The following is a 27,481-nucleotide window of genomic DNA, read 5'->3' on the forward strand; positions in this document are numbered from 1 at the left end:
AAACAGATTGAACTTGGGGATATTAATTTAGTTTATTGCTAAAAAAATCAGAGCAGAATATTGAGAAATAAATCACAAAAACACTGTTTCCTCCCCACCCCTCCCTCCTTCTCAGGCTCTACCTCATCCCCACTAGCAGCACAGGGAGACAGGGAATGGTGATTATGGTTGGCTCATCACGAGTTGTTTCTGCCACTGCTGAGGTAGAGGAGTCCTTCTCCTGTTCCAGCATGGAGTCTTTCCCACGGAGATAATCCTCTGTGAACTTCTCCAGGAGCCCATTCCACAGGCTACAGTTCTTCACAAACTGCCCTAGAACGGGTCCCAGTCCACAGGTTGCAGTCCTTGAAGGACATGCTGCTCCAGCGTGAGTCCCCCACAGGGTCACAAGCCTTACCAGGAAACCTGCTCCAGCATGGGCTCCCCTCTCCATGGGTCCACAGATCCCTGCCAGGAGCCTGTTCCAGCATAGGCTTACCCCAGGTTCACAGCCTGTTTTGATTGTCTACCTTCTCCGGCGTGGGACTCATCCACAGGCTGAAAATGGATCTCTGTACATCCATGGACCTCCATGGGCTGCAGGGGTACAGCTGCCTCACCAAGGTCTGCACCACAGCCTGCAGAGGAATCTCAAATACAGTACGTGAAGTACCTCCTCCCTCTCATTCTTCACTGACCTTGTTGTCTTTGAAGTTGTTCTTCTCACGCATTCTTGTTCCTCTCGGACCACAATTATATCTGCGTGCAATAACTTTTTTTTTAACCTGTCTTAAATCTGTTGTTACAGAGGTGTTACCATCATTTCTGGTTGGCTTAGCCTTGGCCAGCAGTGCATCTGTTCTGGAGCTGGCTGGGGTTGGCTCTGTTGGACATAGAGGAAGCTTCCAGCAGCTTCTCACTGAGAAGTCACCCCTGTAGCCTCCTGCTACCAAAATCTATTTAATTTTGGCACTGAAGCCCAGTGATGGAGCAATGTGTGCAGCAGAACAGGACTCTGGATATGGTGCTGAGCTGGTGCTGGCAGTAGCAATAAGAAGACAGCTTGCTTAAATTTGTTTTTTAGGGCTGGCTAAGGAACTGGCTTTAGATCAACTCCCTAAGGAAAATCATATCCCCACCACAGAAAGCAGAGAAGTGCTAAATTCTTGGGAGACTTGCTGTTGGGGACTCATCCTACACAGTGGTAGGCGATATAAGCAGTTGGCCAAGACTGTTGTGAAATATTTATGGCATTGCTGCTGTTTTTCTCCATGGAGCAATTAAATGAGATCCTCATTTCACCCAACATGTATAGGTATTTACTGAGTAAATATCCATATACCAATATTTCACCTACAGGCCCAGTTTGATTGATGCAGAAATAATCATTGTGTCTGCACATTTTTGCAAATTATGGGAACAATGGTATGCATACAGAAGCTAAAAAACTTGTATTATGAATGTGCTTTAAAATCCTCTTTGCTTCTTCTTACAGATACAGTAATCTAAATGTGACAGGATTTAGCAGGAGTTCAAAGAATAGAAGAGAAAAATAATTAACATTGTGTTCTGTTCATAACTAATATCACACTTTAAAACCTGTTGAAGGATATATAGGGGTTTGTGAGAGAGGATTTTTTAATTTGTATATGAAGCGCTGGAAAATTACTGTAGCTAGAGGTGACTTGTTGATCTTGATCAGTCCTGGATCTGGTTGAATTGAAACACTTTTCTGGTGTTATGTTGTTCAGAGCCTGAATACATGGATGTACCTAGACCTGAGATTTGGGTGAGGAAGATTTCCTCTCCTTTCTCTTCCCATCTCTCTTCCCTGTCTCCAACAGCCCAGTCATGAGGAATGTAGGGGGAATTTCACTCCTTTCTGCAGTACTGTCTGTGGTCAATTGCTGGGATCATTTGGATATCTTTCTCTAACAAATTCAGTAGATTTCACTGCTACATTCATCATATCAACTTGACAGTGTAGCAGCATTCAAAATAGCAAGTATTTTTAGGTTCTTTGCTGTCATGCCAAACCAGAGCTTCAGACCTAAATGCTGTGACAGAACACTATTGTTTTTAGCTAATCTCAGGTTTCAGTGTTGCACCAGATTGCCATCCTCAGCTTTGTGTGACTAAGTAATGCCTCTAAAGATGACAGCGTAATAGGATGATGTGTGCTATGAGGTGTCTTATGGACAAGTTAGCAGTAAGACAATTCATTAGCTGATGCATTTCAGTATCACTCTTGCCCTTTTTCTCATGAGAATAGTGTTTTTTATCTCACAACCAGAAGTAGAGACAGACCAAAATAGCAACAAGTAATTTTGTCTAGCTTATATGCAAAATCTCTACAGCAGCGACTGTCAAACTGAAGCTACATTTTATTTCTGCAGCTGTTTCTTCAGTGCTCTAACACTATTATAAATAGTACCTGTCACCTGTACAGCACCTCAGAGTTGTTAGCAGTTTGAGAAACATACAAACTTAGTGGAAAGCATCAAAAATTAAGTAAACACCCTACTTCTTACTGGCTAAACTCAATTCTAAAAATTACTTTGTAGCCTGGCTTTGCCTTTGGCTTAGTGAAACAGTCTTCCAGACAGTTATTTCTCTGACTTACTTTATGGTTTTGCTAGATCACTCCTGCTACAACTTTATCATAACGTTTAGACCAGAAAGGCACTACTGAAAACAGTATGTAGAGTTTCCTTGTCTAACTTTCCAGGCCCCTTTAATTAAGTTAAGATGCTAATGTGATTTTGAACAAATACAGAAGCACATCTTGCTGGTAGTGCTGAAATGCTGCTAATAGCTGTAGAAACTCAGTAGAGTTAATGATGCTTGTTGATCTTGGTGAAGCAGTAGTAGCAGCAGAGATCTTAGTGTAGAAAGCAGTCTTTCTTAGCATCATTTTTATCACCTAATCATTTTAAATTGCCACCAAGCAGGTAATGTGACAGGAAGACTTCGAGCTATTATTCTTGCAGTGCCACCATTATTACAAAGCTGGAAAAAATATGTGGGAAAAAAAAGTGTGCTGGAAATAAATTTGAAAACTTCTGACATTCATGTGCATTTCTGAAGGCTCTCTCAACATCGGTGGTTTCTATCCAGGGTAGAACACACAGTTCTGTTAATATATTTTTTCTCTTTTAAAATGAAATTGTGAAGCTTTGACAGCCTTTAAACTTTTGTTTCAACCTCCTCGATTCCCCTCAGTGTGAGGCCAGGCAGCTTGTGCTGGAGAGCCCAGGTCAAGAGTCTTTGCCAGCACCTGAACCAGTGGAAAAGCCACCTGGCCCTGCCTGCTGGCCCCCCTTCCTCCCATATCCTCTCAACATTTTCATAAATCTGCTTGTATGAAAGCATTGAGATTATAAAACCATTGTTCTGTGCCACAAAACCAGGTACCCAAAGTTACAATAGTTATAAAAAATGCCCAATGCAGTTTCTGCTTATTGAAAACTCCCTTTGGCCCTGAGGGAATCTGACTACCAGACTAGTCAGCCCCGCCCCCCCAGCAGATTCAGCAAGCCTTTATGGTATTTCTGTTGTATCACTATTGAAAATAATTCATGTTTTATTGTAAATTACTGTTATTTGCAACTTCCAGTTTTGCAGTTCCCACTGCACAGAGATCAAGCACCCAATTTTTCCTTTGTATCCATCAGTGTAAATCAAGATTAACTCCAGTGAAGTCAGTTAAACCACAAGTGTAAACCTAGGAGGAATGAAAGGAAGATCAGTCCACTATCTACTTGGGATTTTTATTTGTAAATAGCAAAATTAATGCTGCTGTTCTACAGACACAGGGTGACCTGCAAAGTACTAGCTCATGCATTACTAATGTATCTCCATTTAAATGCAGATTTTTGCTCCTAACAGACCTTCAGGGAAATCCTCTCCAGATAAACTGTAATAGGATACCAAATGGTGATTCAATATTTTACTTTAGCTTGTGTTTCAGCTTATTGATCTTAATTTTCTATCATTTTGATGCAACATTTGCCTAGGGGAAAGAGGATTACATTCACTATAATACGGCTTTTTATTAATAATTAATTATTTTAATATTCCCCACATTCATGCCAGCAGTGGCAATCTGCTTGTATTCCTTTCCTTGTTTCTATTTTCAGTGGTGGAAACCAGCCAGGTGTGACTTTACATATTTCAGGAAGTAATTGAGACACAGTTGAGAAAAGGCAGCATAGCATAAGTATCACAGTGTCTATGTGGGACATGCTTAACATGGTAGTCTTTGGTCCTTAGTCATTTGTGGTGACAGTAGTGAGACCCTGACACAATTTGGTTTTGCCATATATGACAAGTTTAGGATGAAGTTTTTCTCTGAACGTGCCTTCCTCAGGCACTGCTTAAGTGCAGCTTCTAAGATGTACATGAAATATTGATTGATATGTTTTTTAGATAGATAAGCACTCTTCTCTGGACTGAACTTTACATGTCCTAAATAGTACACTGGAACATAGAAATTATGTTTATAAGTCTACTAGATCATGGATACATTCATTAAGAGGACTTACCTGATATTAAGAGTATTTTTGTAGCACTTGATATGATGACCTCCAATCTAGTTATAACTAGGGTACGCTATTTCTCGGTTTCCAGGATTATGTACCAGCCACTCAAAAAGAACTGATTTTCAGTACCAGCCACTCAAAAATAACTCCCTTCTGTGGTAGAAGTATAAATAGGATGAGATTTTAAAATAAATTTTTAGGTTTGGGGTTTTAGATTATTTCTGTAACTTAATTACCTATAGGGCGCATTCTGTTAACATTTCCAAATGTTGTTCTTGCATCCATAAGACTTATGAATTTTCAAAGTTTTACCTCTGAGATTAATATTTTTCATATAGCATCCGCAGATTTGTATACGCTTTTTAAATTATCAGAGTAAGAGCAATGAAATAGTGGAAATTGCCAGTCTTGTGATTACTGAGATCTCTTCTGTCATGTAATTTGGTCAGCAAAAAAGATGTCTAAGAAGTAATGATCTTTGTGATTATGCTTCTTTGGGAAGCTCACCTACATGCCTTCAGTTTTCTTCTCTTAAATTATGTCCAACATTCTCAAACCCTGGCAGATTGAAAGACCATCTAAACAAAACAAATCTGCTAGAGAAACATTCCTCCACTACCCCAACAAAGTCAGTCCTCTCCATGCCCATATTTAGGTCTGAATAAGTGGTATGCTGCAATCCATCAGACAGAAATTTGTTACTGGTAAGAACATAAGGCACATCATAAAAAACTGTCTCATTATAGATTTCATTGGGTGGGGAGGGATATTGATGGGGTTTATTTCTCCCCCTCCAAAAAAGGCAGGAACAGCATTTGCTTTTAGTACTGAAGTCCTTGCTGGCTTGATAGATGGAGAGTAATGAAAAAACAGTATAGCTACTGAGGAGGAGCTGGGTATTTTCCTCATCAACAATCCATTATCAGTAAACTCAGTTTGATTGGAATCAAAGCACTAAACAAAACTTCTAATGCTGGGGAGTATTTCAGTTATTCACTTATGGGTTTATCTAAATCAAGTCTTTAAAGAGACTACTATTGGTCAAAAAGAAAGCTTTCAATGATCCAAAATAACATTCCTTTAATTAAAAAATTATAGAATTTCCAGAGTTTTTGAGATTTGGATTTTTTTTTTTTATCGCAGTGTGGAATCCTGTATTAAAATTGAATTTGGTACCAAATTATAGCAAAACTATAAATACTAAATAGTAAAAAAAAAAGGTGGATTTCTTTGGAATCTATATCTTGAAAAGTAATCTCAAAGGTGAAAATGGATGTTTTTCCCCAAGACATAAGTTCTTGGTAGGACTTAACAAATAGCACTGAAATTCATTTTTAAAAAAGGAAATGGATCAGATGTGAACTGATAAAACTTACCACTTCTTTGACCTTGTAAACTTCCATCAGAATGCATGACACAGCAGGAAGTTTGCCTAGCAGCAGTAGGTTTGCACATCCTCTTGTTTCCTTTACCAGCTCAAACCTAGGCTTTTACATTAATTACTGTTCATTTATTGAATGGAAAAACATACATTTTTAATTATGTTAGTTGAAATGTTGGCTGATTGTGAAACCACGTGCTTGGAATTGGTCCATTTGAGCCACGTGAATCAGCAGTACTGTTTCACAGTTTGTGCATTTTTTTCATTTCAATATTTCACACTGTGATCCTTGCCCAGCAGAAAACCTGATAAAGATTAAAGGCTCCATCTAGTGGGCTAGAGTTTTCTATTGAAAGTGGAAAAAAAAAAAAAAGGCTCTCATTTTCACTTGATTTTATGCACTAAGAAATATAGCTTTAGGTTTTGTTTCGTTTAGCTGCCATGTTGTTGTTAATTCTTGACTTCTGCAGAGCCATTATTTTATATGCAAAGCTGTGAAACATTAAGTATTATTCTGAGTCTTGAGCAAGAAGCAATAAATGATACTAAATGAGTGGGTTTATACAGCAGTTCATAAAAAAAGTTCTTCCTCCCCACCCCCTTCAAGTTTCAATATATAGTAACCAAAAGAAGGTAATTTGTGTGACAGCAAATGTTTTAAAGTATTTAAGCTTCTTTCCTACTTAAAACTGACTGGAAACACTCATAGCTTGACCACAGCACTTAATACAATATTTTGGGAGTATTTTTACTCAGGGAACTCTACCCATGTGTTACCTTAGCATTAGATGACTTGTTCACCTGCGAACGGTGAAATCTGTGTTTTCTGGCAAGACACAGCCCCTGTGGCCTCTGCTGTGTCTTCCAAAGGCAAACACCAAAACTCATTCATCCTGGCATTTGTCTAGGAGCCTGCCTGGTACTGTTGTGTGTCCAAAAGCATCCCAACAGAATCTAGCACCTTTATTTTTGATATAGTACAGTAGTACTGGGTTGTTTTTTTTTCATTTTCTCTCTGCTGGATTTCTGCACTGCGTTGCAGTTACGCTCCTAGCTCCTGGACTTCAAATGGCAGGACTCTTCCATTTGCAGTAGTGAAACTTGGGTGTTACTCTCATACCAACAAATTCAGCTAGCAGCTGAAACCTCCTCTTCAGTTCACTTCAAGCTAGTAACAAGTGTAGGAGCAGGAATAAGTAGCAGCAAGCACAGATTTGGCAGAAGAGATACTGAGCTACATGTCTTGGCTTTTGTCCGAATGTCCTTCCTCTTAAAGCCATAGAGCCTGGCAAGATCAGTTCCTCCTGTGCAGCTTCCAGCAAGGGGCAGACAGTGCATGCATTGTAGTAATGCACTACACCCAAGTTTACTAGAGCCAGCATTCATATCCAACACTGGAAAATGTGTCTCCTGTGCAAATCACAAAATCGAGCTTACTAAGTTGTTTTGCATTCCTTTTGACCACAGGGAGATCATCCTTTGCATTAGATCACTTAATAGCTAATTCAGAGAATTCTTACTTTAGTATCAATGCACAATTTGGCAATTCTGGTAGGTCACACAAACTTGATCTTCCAGAACAATCCTCCCCAGCTGCAGCTCTCATTGTATCTTCCATGGAAATGTTTTTCTGAGGTGCCAGTAGGAAAGAGCCGTCATTTGGCTTGTTTTACAAGCTAAAGCAAAGGATAGTATTAGAATTCTTACTCTGAACCTTTCTATGAGCAAGGACTACCACAGAACTGAGTAGTTATAGAGTGCCTTTGAGGAAGTTGGTATGTTTACAACATGCAAATGATGCCATCTCAAAAAGTCAAGAAATGAAAGGCAGAACTTAAACTCCATGCTTTGCTATTTGTTAGAGTAATGCCACTCTAACAAATGTACACAAACACCTACCTCACATGTAATAGAAGAAAAGATGCAAGTCCCTTAATTCAAAGTTGTTAAATAAAATCACTTTTAACAGCTGGCCTTTATTCAAGAACTGTTCAGGTTTTAAAAGATTATAGGCTTGTTGCTGAGCTAAAGCAAATCCCAAGTTTGGAGCTACAATAAGATTCTCTTTGTTTTACTTTAAATGCCTTTTCTAGCACTAATACTTGAACTGATTCTAATGAAATACAAATTTCCAGATGTGAAACTCTGAGGATTATCCAACACACTGCTTTTGAAATAACCTGCTGTAAACTCAAACTGTTAATTTGGGGATTAATTTATTGCCTCTTCAGGTAATTGAAAAATCTCATACAAGCCTTCTAACTAGGTAATGTTTGTCTGGGTTAAATTTATTCAGCTACTTTTTTGTTCTTTGTCGGAGCAGTGGTCTTTCAAATCAAATGCACTGATGTCCTTTTATTGTCTTAGAGAACCACTCAGTCTCTTCCTTACTTTTCACAGCTAACCAGGTGCTGAAGTTTGGAACGCTCGTCAGTACTTCCAACACCTATGACAACTCTGGGATTGTGACCATTGAGACGGACAAACCTTTGCTGTGGACAATGGCTATCAAGAGATAAGCTCAGCTACAGCTGCCTTTTCTGATCCAACACAACTCAAATTACTACAAAATTTCACTGAATTAAGACAGTAAAGCTGCTGCAAGATATAAGCAGGCACTGACTTTCTGTATTGAATGAAAAACAAGTCTGAAATAAAAGTCACTTCAGATTCAATCAAAATTACTTGCAGTAATAGAGTACTTCATTCTGGTAAATCAAACTACTTAATCAGAAGATGCATGAGCAGCCATTCAGTACAACCACAAACCAAAATGAATGTAAAGATACTGCTGCTGCTTATCTGGTTAGCTCAGGCTACTTTTACAAAGTATTTTATTCCAATACTTAACTGTTTTTCCCCTCCTGCCAAAAGGAAATATAGTACCAAGTTGCACATAGTATAACTGTATGACAAGGTGATAGCACCAAGATTAACTAACCTAATTTTTCTGTCCTGGTTTGTAACATATGTAGGTGCTGGTGAAGATTTCTCAAGAATAGTAATAATTGAACTTTTCTACTTAGGAAGCAAGTTGGTGTATCAGGTGTCCCAGTATTAAGTGCTTTTAAACTCTGTAACAGAAGTACCATTGTACCTTCTGCAAATACCAAATGCATACAGTAAGATTTTTGAAGTGAATTAAATGTCTTTACCTCAATCTGAGGAGGAAGAGCATTGCATCTACCAGAGTTTTTGCAGGTTTTGTTCTTAAAATCAAAATGTGCAATCATTTAAAATAATGGAAACTTCCAGGTCAACATGCAGGGGCCAATATGATTCTATATACAGAACAGGATCCAAAATGGGCATATATCCTATCCAATGGTGTGAGCAAATTGTGGATTTGCTAAAGGACTGCTTATTGTCTCTGACACCTAAATTATCCTCAAATGGTATATCTCAGTAATCAATTATGTTTGGGTTTTTTAATTATGTCATCAGAATAAGGACTGGCAATGCCATTTCTTTGTTTGGCACAAGGTTTTTTTCCACGTCAAGTACATACTATAACCTAGCATGACTTCCAAATGCAGAAAGGAATTTGTGATAATTGTGATTCCAGAAATTAGTGACAGGAATTCCCATACACTTTTACAACACCACTTCAAAGGATATAGAAAGGCTGTTTTCTTGCAGTCTGCTTTTGCTGGAACAATGCTGTTCCAAAGCTTAATTTACTGCTTTGTAAACAGCTCCTGAAGAGAGGTCATACAGGTGTCCCCCATGGAAGCTTTCAGTATTTGACTGGAGAAAACCTTAGGCAACCTCATTAGAATGCAACACTGATCCAGCTTCAAGCAGGACATTGGAGTAAGATCTTCCAAGCTTCCTTCCCACATGAATGATTCTACTATGGTTAAAAGAAGTAACAAAACAAGTAAAGCACACAACTACTATTACCGAAAAGAAAAAAGCAAGCCTGTAGACAGGTATGCTCACATACACTTTAAAAAAGTAATAAGATGACAAGAACGTTTGAAAACGCAAACTGAGCTTGTTTAATATCAAACAAATTAAAGCTGTGAAATCATTGCAGCAGGTGTCACAACTGTCTTCTTCATGATGAATATTCAGCCACCTCTGTTGAGAGAATAAAGTAATCAGTTTCAACTAATATAGTGTGATCAAATGATCCCACCTAAAATTTTACTTATCCTCCCACCACTGCCTTGTTAGGACAACCATCACAGCTTATCTCCCATTTTCAAACACTCCTTGCCTAGATGACCACTCTTACAGGTATAAGGAAGTCATGGACACAGAACAGTCTTTAGCCTCTTCCAGTGCTGGAGAGGGGATCACGTTAGCCCTGGGGAATATGGTACTGTTAAGTATGTCAGTACCATGATGCCAGTCAACTTGAAGTTCAAATTTTCATTCATTCCAAAAGGGATTTTACAGGATGCAGTTACACATGAAACAATGTTTCAAATGTATCTAGCACTCAGTAAATGAAACAAGACCAACTTTGTTCTGTGCCCTGTCATCCTACAGCATACCCACTCCATTTTCTTTACCTTATCATCCATCCATTTACTTTGGATACCCAAACTATAAACTGGAAACAGTAAGAGCATATAAGATCCAAATAAGGTAAATGTTCTATGGTCAAACATACAATGAGGAACTGAAAATCAAAATATCTGATGTTCAGTTTTGAAGAAGAATACTCAGAAAAAACCTTAAGAATTATGGATCTAATGCTTTGCAGCATGCTGAATTAACATAAAGTTCATTAACATTGTTCATAAAGTCCTTTGCATAGACACTAAGGCAACATGAGTCTCGTAGGGCTCACTAATGTCCTCTGTTTAAAACTGAACAGGTAAAAATTTAGTGAAACTGAAGGCCATATTCACTTACACAATTATATTGTTGATTGGGATATGGATCAATTTGACAAAGAAACCAATAAATCCCATTATCGCAAAGCCTATTGCTGTTGCCATGGCAATCTTCTGGAACTCTGCAAAAAAACAAAAAAAAAACTTGTCAGGATGTCTCATGTATGGCGCATAGACATGCACCGCAGTGACCAAAGGAGAGATCTCTCTTTACAGAACCATGTTAACACTCACAGATGCCAAGAAACAAATCCACTTTTTTAGAAGACAGATGAGATTTTCAGAGAGAAGATGTGGATTTCTACAAAGAATGGCCAATCACAATCTTTTTTAGATAAGCAGAATCAAAAATACCCACAATTGTATGAATGGCAATTCATACAACATCTATCCCATTATGTTTCCTTTACATCCCTACAAGCCCTGAAAGTAATCTCTAATACAGCATCAAAACCAGAAAATCTATATTTATGTCTGTCACAGGAGGACAGCACCACAAGACCCTGCAAAAATCAAATACTTGGGATATTTTCAATTACTTTAGGACAGCAACCATGAAGTTGACTAAGAAGGTCAACAGCCCCGCAGAAACCTGCCAGTCTGACAAGGAATGAAGTTCCTTACGGATCTCAATAGCAAACTTAAGTCATAGACCTGTTCAGTCTGAGCATGTGAATAAAGCACTGTAACTTTCAGAGGACCAGCTGCATTCTGGTTTTAGTTATAGCTTCTCTCCAGGGCCTCTCTAGTCCAAAACCTCCTCTTCAATACTCCCAGCAACAAAATTGTTACTGTCCTAGTTAGGCAATGACTAACAACTGTGGAGCACTGAATTTCAGCTACTTAACATCTCTCCTAAAGTGAATTTTAGTGCCATTCACACACCTACAAACATGTGTTTATTATAGCCAGAACCTTAAACACACTGACATTCAGACAAATAAAGCTCAAGTTTAAATCTCATATTGGCAGCTGAGAAACATCCACAGCAAATGAGTCAACAGAAGTGATGTATGGAAAGACACGTGCTAAGATACAAGACAAAATAAGGATTGTGTTCTGGTTTATTGTGTGCTTTACCTTTCCTGTCAGGCTTGGTGCATCTCTTAACAAGTCGTATGGAATCTTTTACAAACTGACGGCTGGGTTCCACAAATTGCATTACCTGATCCATGATTGCCTGCAAAGACAGACACATTTAGCATTAATGGTTCCACATATATACTGAAAACCAGAATTTTTTAATTACATTAGTAGCAGTTACCTACAGAATTTGTTAAAGGCTTAAGATAACCTAAAGTGTCATATTCCAACCTAAGATACTTCCACTTTGCAGGAAATAAACATGAGGGCCTATTTCAAACTGCAAAAGACAAAAGTATGGAAAATTGTGCCTTTCAGTCCAGAAGAGGAAAACAGCTCCACCACACTTGGGTATTCAGCTCATGTCCTACGCCATGTTTCTGAGAACACCACCAAAGGCCTCTAAATAGACAAAAGTCGCTGGTTTGAGGAGACCCCCACACCAAAAGCTACCGGGCCTGGTGAGCATAAAGAGAGAATGATGTGGCCGAGCCTTATTCTCACAGCAGCCGTGCGCCGGCATTGCCACCGCACGCAGGACACCCACCGGAGGGATTTGCTCCCACTAATCCATACGGACCGCCTGGTAGGAGCCTCCTGGTACGATGCCGGCCCCTCTCCCGTCCCCAGCGACCCCCTTCCCCCTCGCTCCGGCCTAGGTCCCTCTGCCTGCCGCAGTCCCGGCAATTCCCCATCCCAATCCCCGCTGCCCAGGCCCCATCCCTTATCCCTTATGCCTGATCCCCGTCTCCCAGGGCCGGGAACACCCGAACCCCCCGAGCCGCCCTCACCGCCGGCCGAGGGACACGTCGCACTGAGCAGCGGAGCGCGTGACGTCACCGCAGCGGGCGGGACGGGTTTTGGGGGCGGGGCTTGACTTGGAGGTTTTTTTTCCCCTTCCGGTTTCCGGGGCCTGGCGCTCCTCCCGCCTCGCCGGCGGGGACGGCCAGTGCCGTGAGGGCGGATCCGCCCTCCCAGTGACGGTGCGGCTTTCGGCAGGCAGTGCGTTTGCTTCCCATGCCCTTGGAGCCTTGGGATCTGAGAGCGTCCTAGCGGGAAATAAAGAGAAAAAGGTGTCACTGTTCTCCCGGGCAAACAGGGACAACGATGAGAGGACGTAGTCCCAGGCTGTGCCACGGGAGGTTTAGGTTGCACATCAGGTGGAATTTCCTTATAGAAAGGGTGATTAGATATTGGAACGGGCTCCCCAGGGAACTGATGAAGTCGCTGTCCCTGGAGGTGTTTAAGGAAAGACTGAACGTGGCACTCAGTGCCATGGAATAGGTGTCAAGGTGGTGTTAGGGCATAGGTTGGACTCGATGAACTCAGAGGTCTTTTCCTACCTAATGGATTCTCTGAATATGCCTGTAACAAATGCTCTTCGGTGAAAAGATGAAAAAAAAAAAAAAAAACCCAAAAAAACAGTGTAAAACTTGGTTTTCAGGAATGCTGGAGCTATTGTGAACTAAGGGAGTTCATCACCTTTGAAACCACAGGATTTTTCTTGGGTAGAGACGTGTGCAGTGCTCAAAAGTGCGAAAGCTCCATACATTCAGCACCACAGGTGTAGCGTAGGACATTTCCTTGCATGAGGGGGAAAAGGGGCCGTCACTGCCTAAAGGGAGCTCTTCCTTGCTGCTTCATCGTGTAACAGATAAAGGAAGAACAAAGACAAAATGGATTTACTGGTTTTATCCTTACTTTGCTTTTGATGTTAATGGTTATTCTCTAGAGCTCTGTTCCTCGTTGACTCCACCTTTGAGTTTATACTAAGTCTCCAAAGCTTATTAATTATTCATCAGACTGTGGGGCCTCTGCAGCCAGTTTAGCAAATGCTTTGCTGATCTCAACTCCCTGTTACATCTAAGTGTGCACAAAATATTTTCTGGGCTTAAATTTTTGCTGACAGCCTTCATTACAGGTAAAGTACCATCACATCACAGTAGGGAATTGCTGGTCATTCCATGTTTTTTTTTGTCAGCCACCTTCTTTGTCTCTGGCCAAAGGGCAGGCCCCTCAGTATTACTGACCTCCTTCAGAGATGAGCTCTCTAGTTGGCATTGGAGGGTTATTGGCTTGAGGTTCTCTACAAGTTTTCTTCAGAAGTCTGCCTTTGGATTGGATCTTGTTTTGAATGATAATTCCTGCAGCAGTTTCTCAGATGGGGCTGTAATTTTGCTGGCCAAATTCTGCTGGACCTCTTCCATTGGCACACCAGCACAGAAAGATTAGAGTGTCAGTGAGGCCTCCCACAGCAGATATGTGTATAATTTGCCTCTTGTTTTTGATGCCAGTCTGCATCTGGCAGGATGGAAGGAAGAGGAATGGAAGATCCCTAAGGAAAGCAGCAAAGGGCCTGATTAATGGAAGTAATTATTTCCATTAATTACTTCCATTAATTCCCACACTGTGTGTGATTGGGCAGAGTAAATTGCTGAACCTTTGAATGAGATTCCATATGTAGAGGAATTTTGGTGGGCTTTGTCTTATTCGGGTTTTTCCCCTTCAGTACCACACCCAGAGACTTTATCAACAGAGGAAACTCACATTTCCAGCTGTGCTGTATGTGGAGCCTTGCTGTGAACCATCCTCACACTGGATGTAACAAAAAGGCACTAAATGGGAAAAAAATTAACCTGAAAAAAGTAGATGTGTATGAAACAATTCATGACACGGATTTCTGCTTGGATTAGATTTTTGTTTTAAAAAGCATTTGTTGAAATAAGTTGTTTTACCTGGGGAGAAATGTTCTGGAGAAATAGAGCACATCTTGCATGTCTTAACAATGAGGCTTTGGCATAAGTTTGTACTGTGGGTTCTCTAGGGTGTGGTAGAAGGTATCCATTGTCCTGTCTCAGCTTCCTTCACTCTGCCATTATAAGCTCTTGTCTTTGCCTGCCAGCTTACAAGTTTGAACTTCAGCAGCGTAGGAAAGAGGCAGAGTCCTGATTTGTGCACAGAAAGCATTTGCTGTTCTCCTCACAGGATTTTCCAGCATTTATGGGGTTTTTAGTGTCCTTGAACTAATACATGGTTACGTAGACTCGTCCTCATGTTAGGAACAAACAACAAACAGGAACAATATGTTCCTGTTCTATATATATTTACAAAGAGCCATCTGCACTTACAGAAGATAGGGAAAGGTTTACATCTCCTCAGCATGTGTATTTTTTTTTTCATTGAAAACTAGTCTGCTACTAGGGTGTTTTGTTTCTACTTCTTTATGGTTCTTGCAAGGTTGGGGAAGAAAGTGGTGTGCTTGGACAGATAATTTTTATGGCAGTGTTTCAAGTCTGCTTTTATGGCAACATCTAAGCAGTACATAACCATTCCCTCAACAGTAAAAAAGACCATTGTTATCCTATGCAGTATGTGCTAGCACTGATTTGCTTCTGAATATTGCATAAACTGGAGCCACATTGGGGGGAGGGGGGGAGAAGTTTTCACCTTCTGTATTCTCCAAGGATGAGAGACTTCTTTTGATGACAGTTTCACTTTGCATATTTGCATTTGGTTTGTAGTTTGTTCTTGTCTTTTTGAGGACATGGAAGATAAATATCTGCTTTTAATTATTGGCACATTAGACTGTTGTATGACGTCCATCCCCCTGGATCTGGACACTTAACACATGGACAGTGTGATCAGCCTCCTCTTTAGCCTTTCCCATTCCATGCTGCCTGCCTGCCATAGCACAGATCCCACTGCAGCCTGAAGAACATAGTGGGATGGCAGGAGCCAGAGAGCTGCCAGCAACTGCAGCAAACATAATTTTGGGATCAGCTGAGGAGAAAAGACACAGACTTCAGTATGAGAGGCAGCTCAGCCTCTGTATGGTGAGATGGCACATGTGTGATCCCCAAATGGTTGTGGGAAGGACAGAACAGTAGCTCTGTCTGAACAGGTCTCCAAGCTTCTCTGTTCCCCTGTGGGGTATAACCCCATTTTCCCTACTCTGACTGCTCCAGCCCAGGTTCCCATGAGGCTGGTGCTGCCTTGCCTCAGCAGCAGCTCGATGGCAGCGGCAGCACTCCACTCTCTGCATCCCAGAGAGGAGAGACCTGCCAGTCTGGTTTTCTTGTTTGAAGGATTACTCCCCACATGCTAGAAGAAAGTACTTGTAGTGGTCTTGGCAGGTTTCCTGTGGCTGCACAAAAAGTGGTACTTTAGGATATGAAGTCTTGCTAAGCTATCTCCTTCCCATCCCAACCCATCCTATGACAGACAGCAGGAACTGAGCTGCTCCCCTGTAGGAAGAGCCAGAGGGATGAGTGGGTGGGCAGGAGGTACAGCCAGTACTGTGCCCAGGATCTCCTAAGCCTGCCTTGTTACAGGCCATAAGGCATTTGAACTGGAGGAGGTGAGGCAAAACATTTGCTTCTTCCCTAGGGGGATTTTTGGGAGGGATGGACTGTCTGAGCAGGCGTGGCATTTGGGGACAATCTGACTTTCCTTTATGAATTTAAAGGGCAAATGGTTATCCAGAGGGACAGCAAAATTGAAGAAAAAGGCTAAGAAAACTGGGAAGGTGGCCACTTGTGGACTCATGTATGCAAGGAAGGTTGGTCACTGTGGCCAGTGGGCATCTGATTATGCTCTGGGTCAGAAAGCAGCAGAGAGCAAAGACCACCCAGCAGCAGAGATTTACAGCCCAAAAAGGGAATAATGTAGAGAAGGAAGAAAGAGAGGAGAAAGCAAGGTGATGTTGTGGGAAAGGTTAAGGGACATCCTTGTTGAACAGTGCTGCAGGGAGCTGCCTTCTCAGATTTTCAGAGGCAGCAGCATAGTAGCCCCATTGACTGAAGTCATGCTAATGCTCTGTTGCTTGACAGTCAGTGTTGTTGGATAACTAAATAACTATAAAATTCAGTCTTCAGAAATTGCAGAGATATATGGGACCTTTTATTTTTTAATTCTACATCATCATAAATGTGTTTGATTAATTTATATCTTGAAAAGCCATTGGAATATCTATGTGCTTCTGACATTTAAATTTAATTTTAGCTTTCCATTCCCCTAAACAATCCAGAGACTCTGTTTGGATTTGATAAGCTCATCTGCATGATTTACGATAGGAAGAAAGATTATTTCCCTCTTCAGTATCTGTACAGATGCAGTGGAAGAACATAAATGGGAAATTAATGTTAAGAAGAAAATGATAGCTCAGATTTGGGGTTCAGGAGAAAGTGATGGAGTGCTTGTGGTCCTTGTCTTGCGGTTTAGCCTCAATAATTATAGAAATGCCACTAGATCAGACTTTAATGCTGTGGTTGTGAAAGGGAATGTCTCTAGTCTGAAGCAGCCAACAAGCCCCATCTTTTGATTTGTGCTTCTTAATATTCAATGGAGATGAAATGTGGGATGAGGGAGAAGTGCTGTTAAAATAGATTTTTCCCAGTGTTGAATTTATTGTATATAATTTTAAAGATGACCTTTTTAAAAAAGCCTGTGTTCCATTTTATTTGAAAGAGAGCACTTGGGAGATTTGTGTCTGTATAATGATAGACAAAACAGGAGAGAAACAAGGGCAATATAGTAAAATGACATTGCTAAATGATACTTCAGACTAAAAAAATGTCTGAAGGTTTCTATCTAGCAAAAGAAATACAGGGAAGTTAACAGAGGAATAATAATTCCTCCATCAGCTGTTCCGGTCAGAGAGATAAAGAAAAATCAAATGCTTGCTAGTTTCTCTGATGCAGTGCTTGTAAAAGTTTGTTTAGTCTTGCGCTAATAGCAGCTGATGATACAGGCCTTGTTCCTTACTTTGTAATTTTCACATGAAGATTTTTGTGTATATTAAATAAATCATTAAATCCTTCTTTAAAAATGCTAGTAGTGGTTGTGGAAATACTAATTAGCACTTCAGATTAAAAAGGAAAGGGGGGCAAATTAAAATTGGGAATACTTTTAACCTTAAGATGATTTTTCATGATAAAGTCTTGTTTTACTTTGTTTTGGCAAATCTGCACTTAGTTCATGAAACATGGCCCATGCTCCTTTGTAGGACATGGAGTAAACTAAACCTTTCCCTTCTGTGATGTTCCTACACACTAGTGGCTCAGGATGTCTGTTCCATTCCATGTAACAGGATCATGACCCATGATTTGGGTTGGCTGAGCTGGACCCCAGTTCCACTATCACTATATGCATTTTGGTACAAAAGCTGTTTCATTACATGTTCTGCCGCCTGAGGTCCAGGATCCCAGCTGGCTAGGAGTGTGGGCCAGAATGTTGTCTTTTTCTTGAGAGGTAAAAGTGTTTTTTCAGCTTTTTCCTGCTGTAAAACTCTAACAATTTGAGAGAAGTTGAGAGGCACTGCTTTATAAGGGTGAGAACCATTTGAGGGGTAGGGAAAATTGAGCAGCTGAAAGGATGGAGCTGGACAGGAAGAAAAAAACCTTCCTACTACTGAAAAGCAAAATAACTTCTTGGCTCTAGTTTTTTTAACTTTTTTTTTTTTTCCCCAGTTGATCTGTATAGAGTTGGTTGTCTTTTGTTCCTACCTTCAGATTAAATGGAACATTTCCCTTTGGCTCAGGTGAAGCTTTTGTGATACTGCTGAGGTCTCCTGAATTTTGCCAATTGCCTGTGCCAAAGCAGGCATGTCATTGATTTGTGCAGGAGCCATGTGCTTGAGGCACACTGGCGGCATGTGCTTTCTCAAAGGACACCTTGGAAACATACTCTAAATATGTAATAAGCAACCAGAGGAGTTTGGGTAATGGAAGGTTTTACAGGGATGGGAATCATTCCTGAACTTCAAAAAGCTAGAATTGCAAAGTTTCTTTTATTTTTTTTTCATGTGCTTTTCACTACTATTTTGAAAATATTTTTAAATGCTTCCCCTTTCCTCCTTTCTGCCCTCACAAATCTTTACTCTCTGTGTTAGAAACTTAAATGGAAACTTGAATTCCAGTCTTGCTGAAGAACCTTGATAGGACCTGCTGTTCAGCGAGTCAGAGACAGTGTTTCTGAACTGCAGACAGTTCAGCTTTAAAGGTGATTTGAGAACTGAAAGGGGTGGTCACTAGAGAAGCAGTTTTGCTTGGTCACTGGTTGAGTGCGTGATCTTCCTCACATGCAAGTGGAAACAGGACAAAGCTGCTTTTCACAGCATGAAGAAGCTGCAGGCCTTCCCTGCTGTTGTCTGAATCTGCAGCATTCTCAGTAAGATTTGTTTTGTTCTGCAGAAGGAATAATAAGGTTCTGTCGATTATTTTGCTTCTCTATCTTACCAGTAATGCTCCAGCTCTGTATTTGTGAAAATGATTTGGGGAATCACCTGTTCAAGTGGTACAAATGTATCCAGCAGTTTTTCAACATGAAATTGCCAGTGTTCCCGAGTCCTGTCAGTAACTGCTGCAACAGGCAATGAAATGTTTGTAAATCTAATTTCTCTCACTTCCTCTCCTAGTAAGATAAAAATCAATTACTTCCATTATTGCTGAAAAGATAGAATCCTGCAAGGTGGTGTTAGTTTAAAAAATAAATTCCTGAAGATCTAGCACTTTCTGCTAGCTTTATTACCCAGGTGTCACTTCCATTTAATCATAGACTTAGTATTGCAGAACTGTCCAAAATGTTGCAATTATCAGATATAGGAAGTTTCAAAAGTGAGTCCTGCTAACATCATGGTAAGTTTGTGTCTGTTCGCTTGAACCAGTCCAAGTGCTTATGGAAACATTTCAATGGCAGCATCTTTGCGATTTTGTCAGCAGCTGCCAGCCCCGGGCAAAGTTTAATTAGCATGTTTTTCAAATTGTTAGCTAAATTAGTCAAGTATTAAATAGTCTTCCCCAAATTATATCTGCAAATTTAAACCTTGCATCTGTCTCAATGTGTGGACACACTGCTATCCTGGTAATGCTATTTACTGAATTGTTTATCTTCTAGCAAATTCATGGTACGTAATCTGAATGATATCTGGGTTCCCTTTATAAATTCATTTGTAAAGCACCTGCTTTGGTACTGGCATTTGTAATATTACAGTTTTCAAGTCAACAGCAGTAGTCACAGCACTTTTCCTGAGAGAGAACTTGATCTCATATGTATTTCATAAGTATAAATAATATATTTTCATTATCCTGAATTTATGCAGCTGGAGTAAAGATGCCTGCTCTGGGCCTCTAAGAACTGTAATCCTGATTAGAACCTAATGCTGAGTCAAGCCATGAAAAAGTAATTTTTGTCCTCATCTTTGGAGTTCTTTGGGATTTAATATTTCACTCTTCTTGCATAAAAATAAACCTGTAGGAACTTAACATTGTAAAATAGTAATTGTATGTTATGTAACAGTGTTGCTGATAAACATCACCTGAGAGTTTTTTTCTTGGCTAAGGAGCCTATATGTAGTTTCTTTACACTTTTACTCACACCAGGCACAAGCAGAGCAAGCTTGTAACTGCTCAATCCCAACTCACCTATGACCCACTGCTGCAGAGCAGAATGAGTTAAACAACATGAACAGTACACTTGAAGTGCTGAAGATTGTATAGCAAGAGCTGTGAGAAAGAACTGCAGAAACTGAGAAAGATAACATAAAGAAGGAACTGTGTCCCCCTCCCAAAGAACAGAACAGCCTGCTGTGGTAGGTAATTGCACAAAAGAGAAAGTATCCATTATGGCCTGCTATGTATTAAATCATATGTGGACAGAACAATTGGAAATTGTTATGCAGAGGCCAAAAAAGTATAAATATCTGTGCCTTTTGTCAATAAACGTCCTTGCAGCATCACACTGCTTGGTCTGTCTTTCAATCGCTGTTAACCCTCCTTTCTGCAACCATGCCTTTAGGACTTTGTCCTCACTCAATCCTAAGCCTGATTTTCACTACAAAAGAATAGTCTCCCTGGAGGTGTTACTCTGTGTTTCCCTGCAGGGATGAAGCCAGGGAATATTCAGGTGTGGTACATAATGTAAGTAGTAGGGGGAAAATGTGGCATGGTGGTGTGAAGGATCTGAACTAAAGGGAAGGATGAGCTGAGGAGTCAGAAAATATGCAAGGTAAAGCAGTGAAGGACTGGTTACATTGCTAAAGTACAGGAACTTTTCTGGTTTTTTTGGTTTTTTGTTTTCTGCTGCTTCTTGATGCACTTCTGCATTAAGCCCCTTTGGCAATTAAATTGCAAAACTAAACATCCTTTGACTCAAGGGATAAAAGTGTGATTTATCTGTATCAACCTATCTCCTCTGGTTATTTAGGTAGCTCAGTTGGAGGAAGTGTGGATCCTGTTTTACCTTGGGTGCAAGATAAGGGTGCCTGGTGGGTAAGTATTCCAGCTTTGACTGTGTTACCTACCTGTACATTGCGGAGGTTCTTGTTATTCCTTGGGGGCCGCAGTCCAGGTAAATTGGTATTTAGACTCCTACAAATAGCTTTTAGGCATGAACCTGTCAAACATACTGGCCACTGAACATGCTGTAATCAATTGTCAGTTAATCATTAAGCTGTTAAAATTATATTAAATGCTGAAAAATCTGTGGCTTGTCTACCACACAAATTTAAGGCTTTTAAAGGCTGACAAATCTTTGTTCTTGTCAGTTCAGCATTGTTGATGCCTTTGGCCTTTAAAATACACAGCTTCAATTACATAAGTTATGGTCTTTTATTGCATCAGCAGCTTTTCAGTGCTAATCTTACTGGTGATCTGTAGTTTGTCATGGATTGGGAGAGGTGATGCTAATAAAACTTCTGATTTTTAAAATACTTGCAAAATATGTTTCACAGAAAACACCCAAGATTACTTTTTCTGTTATTTTACCCTAGAGCAGTGAATGCCTCACTTCTCAGGGGTTGCACTATTAGAGAGGGCCAGCAGATATGAATTATAGCATAAATAATCCAGTGAACCTGTTCTAGATGAACAAGATTTGAATAGAGAACTTGAGAGGACTTGAGCAGTATGGGCTCTTCTGTAGCTGTCTTGGGCTCCGAATCCTCTCTTACAGGAGAGGATAAAGAATCACAGTTGGAGTCACTTCCAGATTTCCTGTGACTAGCCATGTACTCTGGAAATAAATGGCAAATACCAGCTTGTTCCAGTCTTGAAATTGTTAAGACACTGACAAATCATAATATTATTTTGGCTGGCCTTACTTTTAGACTGAAAGAATATAAGATTAAAGGTTTTATATGTAACTCCTGTCTTTTCTGTGAAGTGACCCTTAAACATCCATAATTCTGCGACACCATTGCACTATAGGGCTACCTGCATACAAGCACTGAGCGAGGTAGTCTTTGTTGGCTGCAATAACGAGGCCAGTCCTTTAGATCTGAAATTGCATCCACCCAGCATGCAGCTGAAACAGAGGGGAATGTGATTCTCCCTGAGTTCCTCTTATTTCCTTGGAGCACTTTTGGTTTCTTTTCTGAGAGCTCCCAGGATTCCATGTTATTCCTGGGTGTTAGATCCTGGCTCAGCCTCATCTGCTGTTAAGTAGTCACGTGGCTTTGGCCTACCTTACTACTAGTTGTCAAGCAGAATGTATCTGCATTTTTTCTTATTAGACACCCTTTGTTAAATCAGTTACAGTACTGTCTGTGATGGTGTCACATTCTTTGCCATACCTTGAATGTCACATAGAATGCAGAGGTTCTTCAGTCTTATCTGGTTCTTAATTGCCCCTACAAGTTGTTTAGCAGGATAATCTTTACTTGTCTGTCCGTAGACTCCTGAGCTTTCTTGAAGCTTCTTGTAATCTCAGCACTTTCATTAAATATCTTACTAAAGTCCTTGAAACTGTCCATGGAGTAGAGAATGTTTTATTCTATTCCTTAATCCCAAACCTTACGTGGAAATGCTACCCTGCTATTCACAGCTAGTACTGTTTTCAAAATCCAGCTTCTAGCTATCCCCAGCTCCAGTGTTGTCCTAGCCAGACTTAGGAGTCATAGCCTTGGAAGGCGACAGACAATCTCAGAGCATCCAACAGCTCCAAGCTCTATGAACACACAGGCAATATTGAGGTTGATTTATCAGCCCCTGTGCACCTTCAAGTTTTGTTTCTCCATGTGGGTCCTCAGGGTAGTGAGCCATCTGTAGCTTTGTTTCTCTCTGGACTTCTCGCTGTAAATTTGAAGTTTACAAGATGTTACTAATTTTTAAAGGTCATCTTGCAATGGTGACTTCCTTGATCCTGCCTATGCCAAGCTAAAACTGTAATCCTGGGAGGAAATTTTGTACGTCCAGCTTTTGTTATCTCAAAGCATTGGTGGAGGAGTGTGTGTTTCAGGGTAGAAAGTCTACCATTGCTTCTATTCTGTGCAAGGCTCCCTGGCTACAACACACACACCCCCCACCACCACCTGCTCCCATCCCTGGAGTCCTTCCATGTGCCACAGGTGGAGAAAACCTTCTCACTGATCTCCTTTAACACTTGCAACCTCTCGATGACATTTGGCACCAGCTCCGTCCTATACCTAGTGTTCACATGACTCCAGGAAGAGTAGGTCTGTTGGATTCTGGCTTTTCTGGCACCAGCCTATAGCTTTAGGGGATGTGGATAGAGCTGCACATTTAGGAAATGTTTTCATTACTGTTGTCAGGAAAATCAATCCACAAACGTCAGAAGTTTATGTCCAAAAAGGAGACAGAAGAGTCCTTTTACTTTATTTGAAGGAAGGGAGAGGCCAGGGGGATTTTCCTGGGGTCTCTCAAATTTTTGGAGGACACAGCCTCCTCTTTTATCCTAATTTCCTGGCCACATTTCCCTTCTCTCTTTCCCCATTGGCTGAGGTACTTGAGAGGTACAGACTTCCTGAAATGCGTGATACCAAAGATTTCCCTCTAATGTATAACTCTCCCTTTTAATTTTTAATTCTTATGGAATTTAGGGGTTTTCCCCATTGTTTCTTTCATCTTTCAATGCCCAATTTAATTTATCAGCAAACCTAAAGTTTATTTGTAAAAGCAAATCTCTTCTTCCATTCATCAATCAGTGGGATCCTTCCCATTGTTTCTTTTATCTCTCAGTGCTAGTTTACCTACCAGCAGACCCATAGCTTGTTTGTAAAGACAAATTCATCATTCCTCTCATTGTTTTATTCTCATCATTGTCTCACCATCTAGCTTATTTTTAGAAACTGGCTGTCAGTATATCCCAAGAAACTGACAGAGTGGTTTGGATGCCCAGCCTTTGACCTTCCAATGCTTCCTGCAGTGTTCCTTGCTGACTGTTTTTGCAGGGACTCCTTTTAGAAAAGCCCAAGAAGTGAAGATTGTACTTCATTTAGGAGATGAGGACAGTTTCTTTTGCTCCAGGTCAGCAAGTTCTTTTTACTAAAGGATACTAAAGATGGGGTGTGGAGATCCATTGCATGCTGTAAAAATTGGACTGTGTGTATTTGGAAACATACATTTAGGTTTGCATCCCTGGTTGCAAGGCCCTTACATTTTCACAAAGTGTTCACAAGATATTTCTAAAGTTTCAGGTATTTGGATTGCAACAACTGATGCTTTTTCACTGATCAGGGCCATTTCCAGATGCTTGAAAGAACAGCTGGAGTAATTTGGCTGCCCTAAGGCAAATAATGCATGTTCCTTTTCCCAGCCAGGTCAGGATGGCTGCTGTGTGACATGAGGCCTCAGAGGAGGTGCCTGCAAGTCTGGCTCAGTGTCCCAGGACATCCCTTTCTGGATGTGACTGTCAGTGTGCCTGTGGCACTTCTGAATTGCCCAGAAGTGATACATCCTAAGGCACTATGTAAAGGGGCACCTGTCTTTCTGTGAATATTAAATGTGAGGACCAGGAGTGCCAACACAGCAGACAAAACACAGAAACAATCTTGGAAAACCTTGACTTTATCCAGACAGTCACATACGATTTACATTTGGGAAACTGAAGTTTTATATTCGCATATGCATCTCATTCCATAAAAATTCAACAGATTGATACCCTTTTAAATTTTAAAATACTTAGACTATTTCAGTGTTATTGCCTTTTAAACCATTGTTTGGAAAATGGTTTTGTTTGTTTACATCTGAACTTCAGATTGCTTCAAAGTTCTGCATTTCACTGTGGTAGCAGATGTTGGTGACATTTTATAGAGCATAAATAACAGCTGTGAGCTGTGAAGTCATAATTCTGTCGGGATCTTTCTTACAGCTTGTCAAAATAAAAGAGCAAATTTTGAGTGACAAATATGTATGTATTTGCCAGAAATTTGTTTCAGGCATTGCTGGGTACCTGCTGTTTTCATGGAGCTAAATACCATGACCTGTAGAGGCTGCAACAACAAACTTGAAGGTGTTGATATACACAATTTGTTCATCTGAGAAGATGCAGAGGACTTTACTTGGGAAGAGTCAAGAGATGAACAGCATACTCAGGGAAAAACTGGTCACCTCACATGGTTCAAAACAGGCTTGAAAGAATGTTAAGCAAACTTCCTAGCATCCTCGAGCCTCTCTTCTGGTCACACTCCCAAGGCCAGAGACTTTCACTGCTGGTACCAAAGCCCCTCCACAGTGGGCAGCTCCAATGGGAGCCCAGCTTGACTCTCCTCATCCCCCATTCACATGGTCAGACTAGGTTTCCTCACCAGTTCGACCCCGGGTTTCCCATGGCAGTGTCAGACGTCTCGTTCCATAAAGCCATTTATTCAGGGCACGGTAACACACGAACAGCCCGAGCTGGTGCCTCCAAGGAGTATCCCAGCAAAGGAACCCCGGGCTTTTCTCCCCTCGCAATCTACCTGCTCACAAGTCTCGCTCTTCCTCCCAAGTCTCTCAGTGTCCATTCACCAGCTGCCACCACTCTCTGCCCTCTTTGTTATGTGAAGGGTTGGCAGCTCACAGTCTTGTCTGTCTGGGCTCCCACCCAGAGCTCAATCTGCATCTCACACTGCAGCTTGCAAACCAGGCTGCCTGCACCAGGTGTGCTCCACAGCAAAGGGGCCTATGGATTTAATAATGACGAGGAAGTGGCAATCTGTGAACTAAACTTTCGGGATCAATATACAACAGAGGAACTCCAATACCAGACACAAGACATGAATAAACAGCCACAAAGATTTTTAGGTTTCTAAGCACTTTTCTGCAGCTCACGCTAAACACATATTTGCAGTAATGTACACCCACAAGGTACTGTGTCTTGGGCTATGAGACACAGCAGTTGAGAGGGGTTGCACATGAGCAACGTTTGAGGTCTGTCCTCTACAGATAATTAAGGCATCTCATCTTTTTTTCTTTCAGACATATTCTATTCTTTTGCCTGGACTTTTTCTCTGCAGAAGTTGGGCTCTTTCAGCTTTGGTCTAAAATCTTTTGGGATGTTTGCCTGTATATAGAAATGTATCTTTCATATTTTCATAGATTTTTCAGTGTGTAGTCATGCATAAGAATTTTTTAAACTACTGCCAGACAGGGTGTCTGTCAGACTTACTGGAGTCAAAAAAGCAATAGGATTAAAATCAACTTTGAAACCTGATTTAATCTGATCAATTGTCATTGTAATCACTTGTCATATAAGTTCTTGAAGGCAAAGCACTGAAAAAATTACTGCTTATTTTAAAAAACAGTCCATAACTAAAAATATTTCCAGTAATTTTGAATATATATGTATAATGGGGAAGCCAAGAAGAGATAAAGAAATCTTCCCATAGAAATGAATATTCAGGTGTTGCTAAAAAAATCTGTTTATTTCTTTCCTTTATCAAAAAAGTGGCATCACGAGAAGGCATTTTATTTCCTGCGGTGCACCTTTTCAACATTTCAACCTTTCCAGCAGGTAATTCCAGGTCTTCTGTGTTGCTGCTGCGGGATCTAAATGGTGCAGCGAGTCCTTCCTCTCGCTAGATGGCACCGCGGCCCTCCGAACAGAGTCCTCCACGGGCCGCGTTTTTGGGCGAAGTTTCCAAAGAGTTCCGTTCGTTCTGTTTATGCAGATGAATTGTGCTTTGTTTTGGTCCTGCAGATGGGCAGGTTAAACAGATTCCTGTTGATTCAGTGTTAATTCCTGAGCTTATCTGGACTGCTCATTTTTGCTCCAGGCTTGCTGTTTTTTCCTATCCACACACTGAACAATATTGCAGAGATTGTGCAAACCCAGTTCTAAGATGGCATGGTGGAAAGGGTGGTTCAAGAACTGAAATAAAAGTAATGTAGTCTCAAGTCCACGTGGTTTTGGTTGTTTTCAAATCTGTAAGATATATGGACTCTGGAGAACTGGAATTATGTCTGAGGAATGACCTGAAAGAAGCAATTGTCTTTGTGGCAGTTGGAGAGAGACTGGCAGAAAGGAAAAGAGGAACAGAATGTGAAGCCCAAACACTGCACTGGAGGAAGGGCTGAGCTCTGGGGAAAACACAGACCAACCAAAATCTTCACTGAGACCACCTGCAAAGACCTTTTGGAAGTCCTCCAAATCAGAGTGGGTCTCAGAGGCGTGATTTGTTGTCTGATCCAATGAAAAAACAAACAAAAAATGTTTGTTGAAGAACTGAGCTCAGTTTGGAGTCATCTGCAAGTGCACATTCCTTTAAAGCAAAATTCCAAAGGCACACATAGAATTGGTTCTTCTTTTAAAATGTATTTTTTTAAACAAATATTTGTAGCATTTCCCATACCATATTTTGACCCACATACAAGCTCACACATGAGACCCTCCAAAAACACCCCAGCTCACGTTCTTGTGCAGGTTCAATTTCCTTC

The 27,481-nt window shown here is 40.7% G+C and overlaps 2 protein-coding genes and 1 long non-coding RNA gene across 7 annotated transcripts in view; 2 read left to right on the plus strand and 1 right to left on the minus strand.

Moving 5' to 3' along the window:
- TPK1 (thiamin pyrophosphokinase 1) overlaps positions 1–8,585 on the plus strand; it is a 303,481-nt gene extending 294,896 nt beyond the window's left edge. For 3 of the 4 annotated variants that reach the window (XM_053971913.1, XM_053971909.1, XM_053971925.1), the window contains one exon: positions 8,302–8,585. In XM_053971913.1, the coding sequence (XP_053827888.1) occupies positions 8,302–8,420 (119 nt within the window). In that variant the 3' untranslated portion in view covers positions 8,421–8,585. The remainder of the gene's footprint in view (positions 1–8,301) is intronic. The other variant, XR_008435994.1, reaches the window with a different exon arrangement.
- Positions 8,586–9,878: 1,293 nt separating this feature from the next.
- On the minus strand, positions 9,879–12,729 carry SEC61G (SEC61 translocon subunit gamma). 2 transcript variants are annotated; one of them, XM_053971943.1, is made up of 4 exons: positions 12,623–12,729; positions 11,829–11,928; positions 10,768–10,870; positions 9,879–9,984 (listed from the first exon to the last, which is right to left on the minus strand). In XM_053971943.1, exons 2-4 carry the CDS (start codon positions 11,920–11,922, stop codon positions 9,975–9,977), a joined length of 207 nt encoding a protein of 68 aa, XP_053827918.1. In that variant the 5' UTR covers positions 11,923–11,928; positions 12,623–12,729; the 3' UTR covers positions 9,879–9,974. The 2 variants fall into 2 exon arrangements, with proteins under 2 accessions (XP_053827918.1, XP_053827909.1); XM_053971934.1 differs by lacking the exon at positions 12,623–12,729 and having other exon boundaries at positions 11,829–11,947.
- Positions 12,730–18,729: 6,000 nt separating this feature from the next.
- Positions 18,730–26,941, plus strand: LOC128804299 (uncharacterized). The gene is made up of 3 exons (XR_008436004.1): positions 18,730–20,418; positions 21,033–21,097; positions 26,556–26,941. It is a non-coding gene; the product is annotated as an uncharacterized LOC128804299 (long non-coding RNA).
- The last annotated feature ends 540 nt before the right edge of the window (positions 26,942–27,481 follow it).

The sequence above is a fragment of the Vidua macroura genome, chromosome 1, assembly GCF_024509145.1.
Source record: "Vidua macroura isolate BioBank_ID:100142 chromosome 1, ASM2450914v1, whole genome shotgun sequence".
NCBI lineage: Eukaryota > Metazoa > Chordata > Aves > Passeriformes > Viduidae > Vidua > Vidua macroura.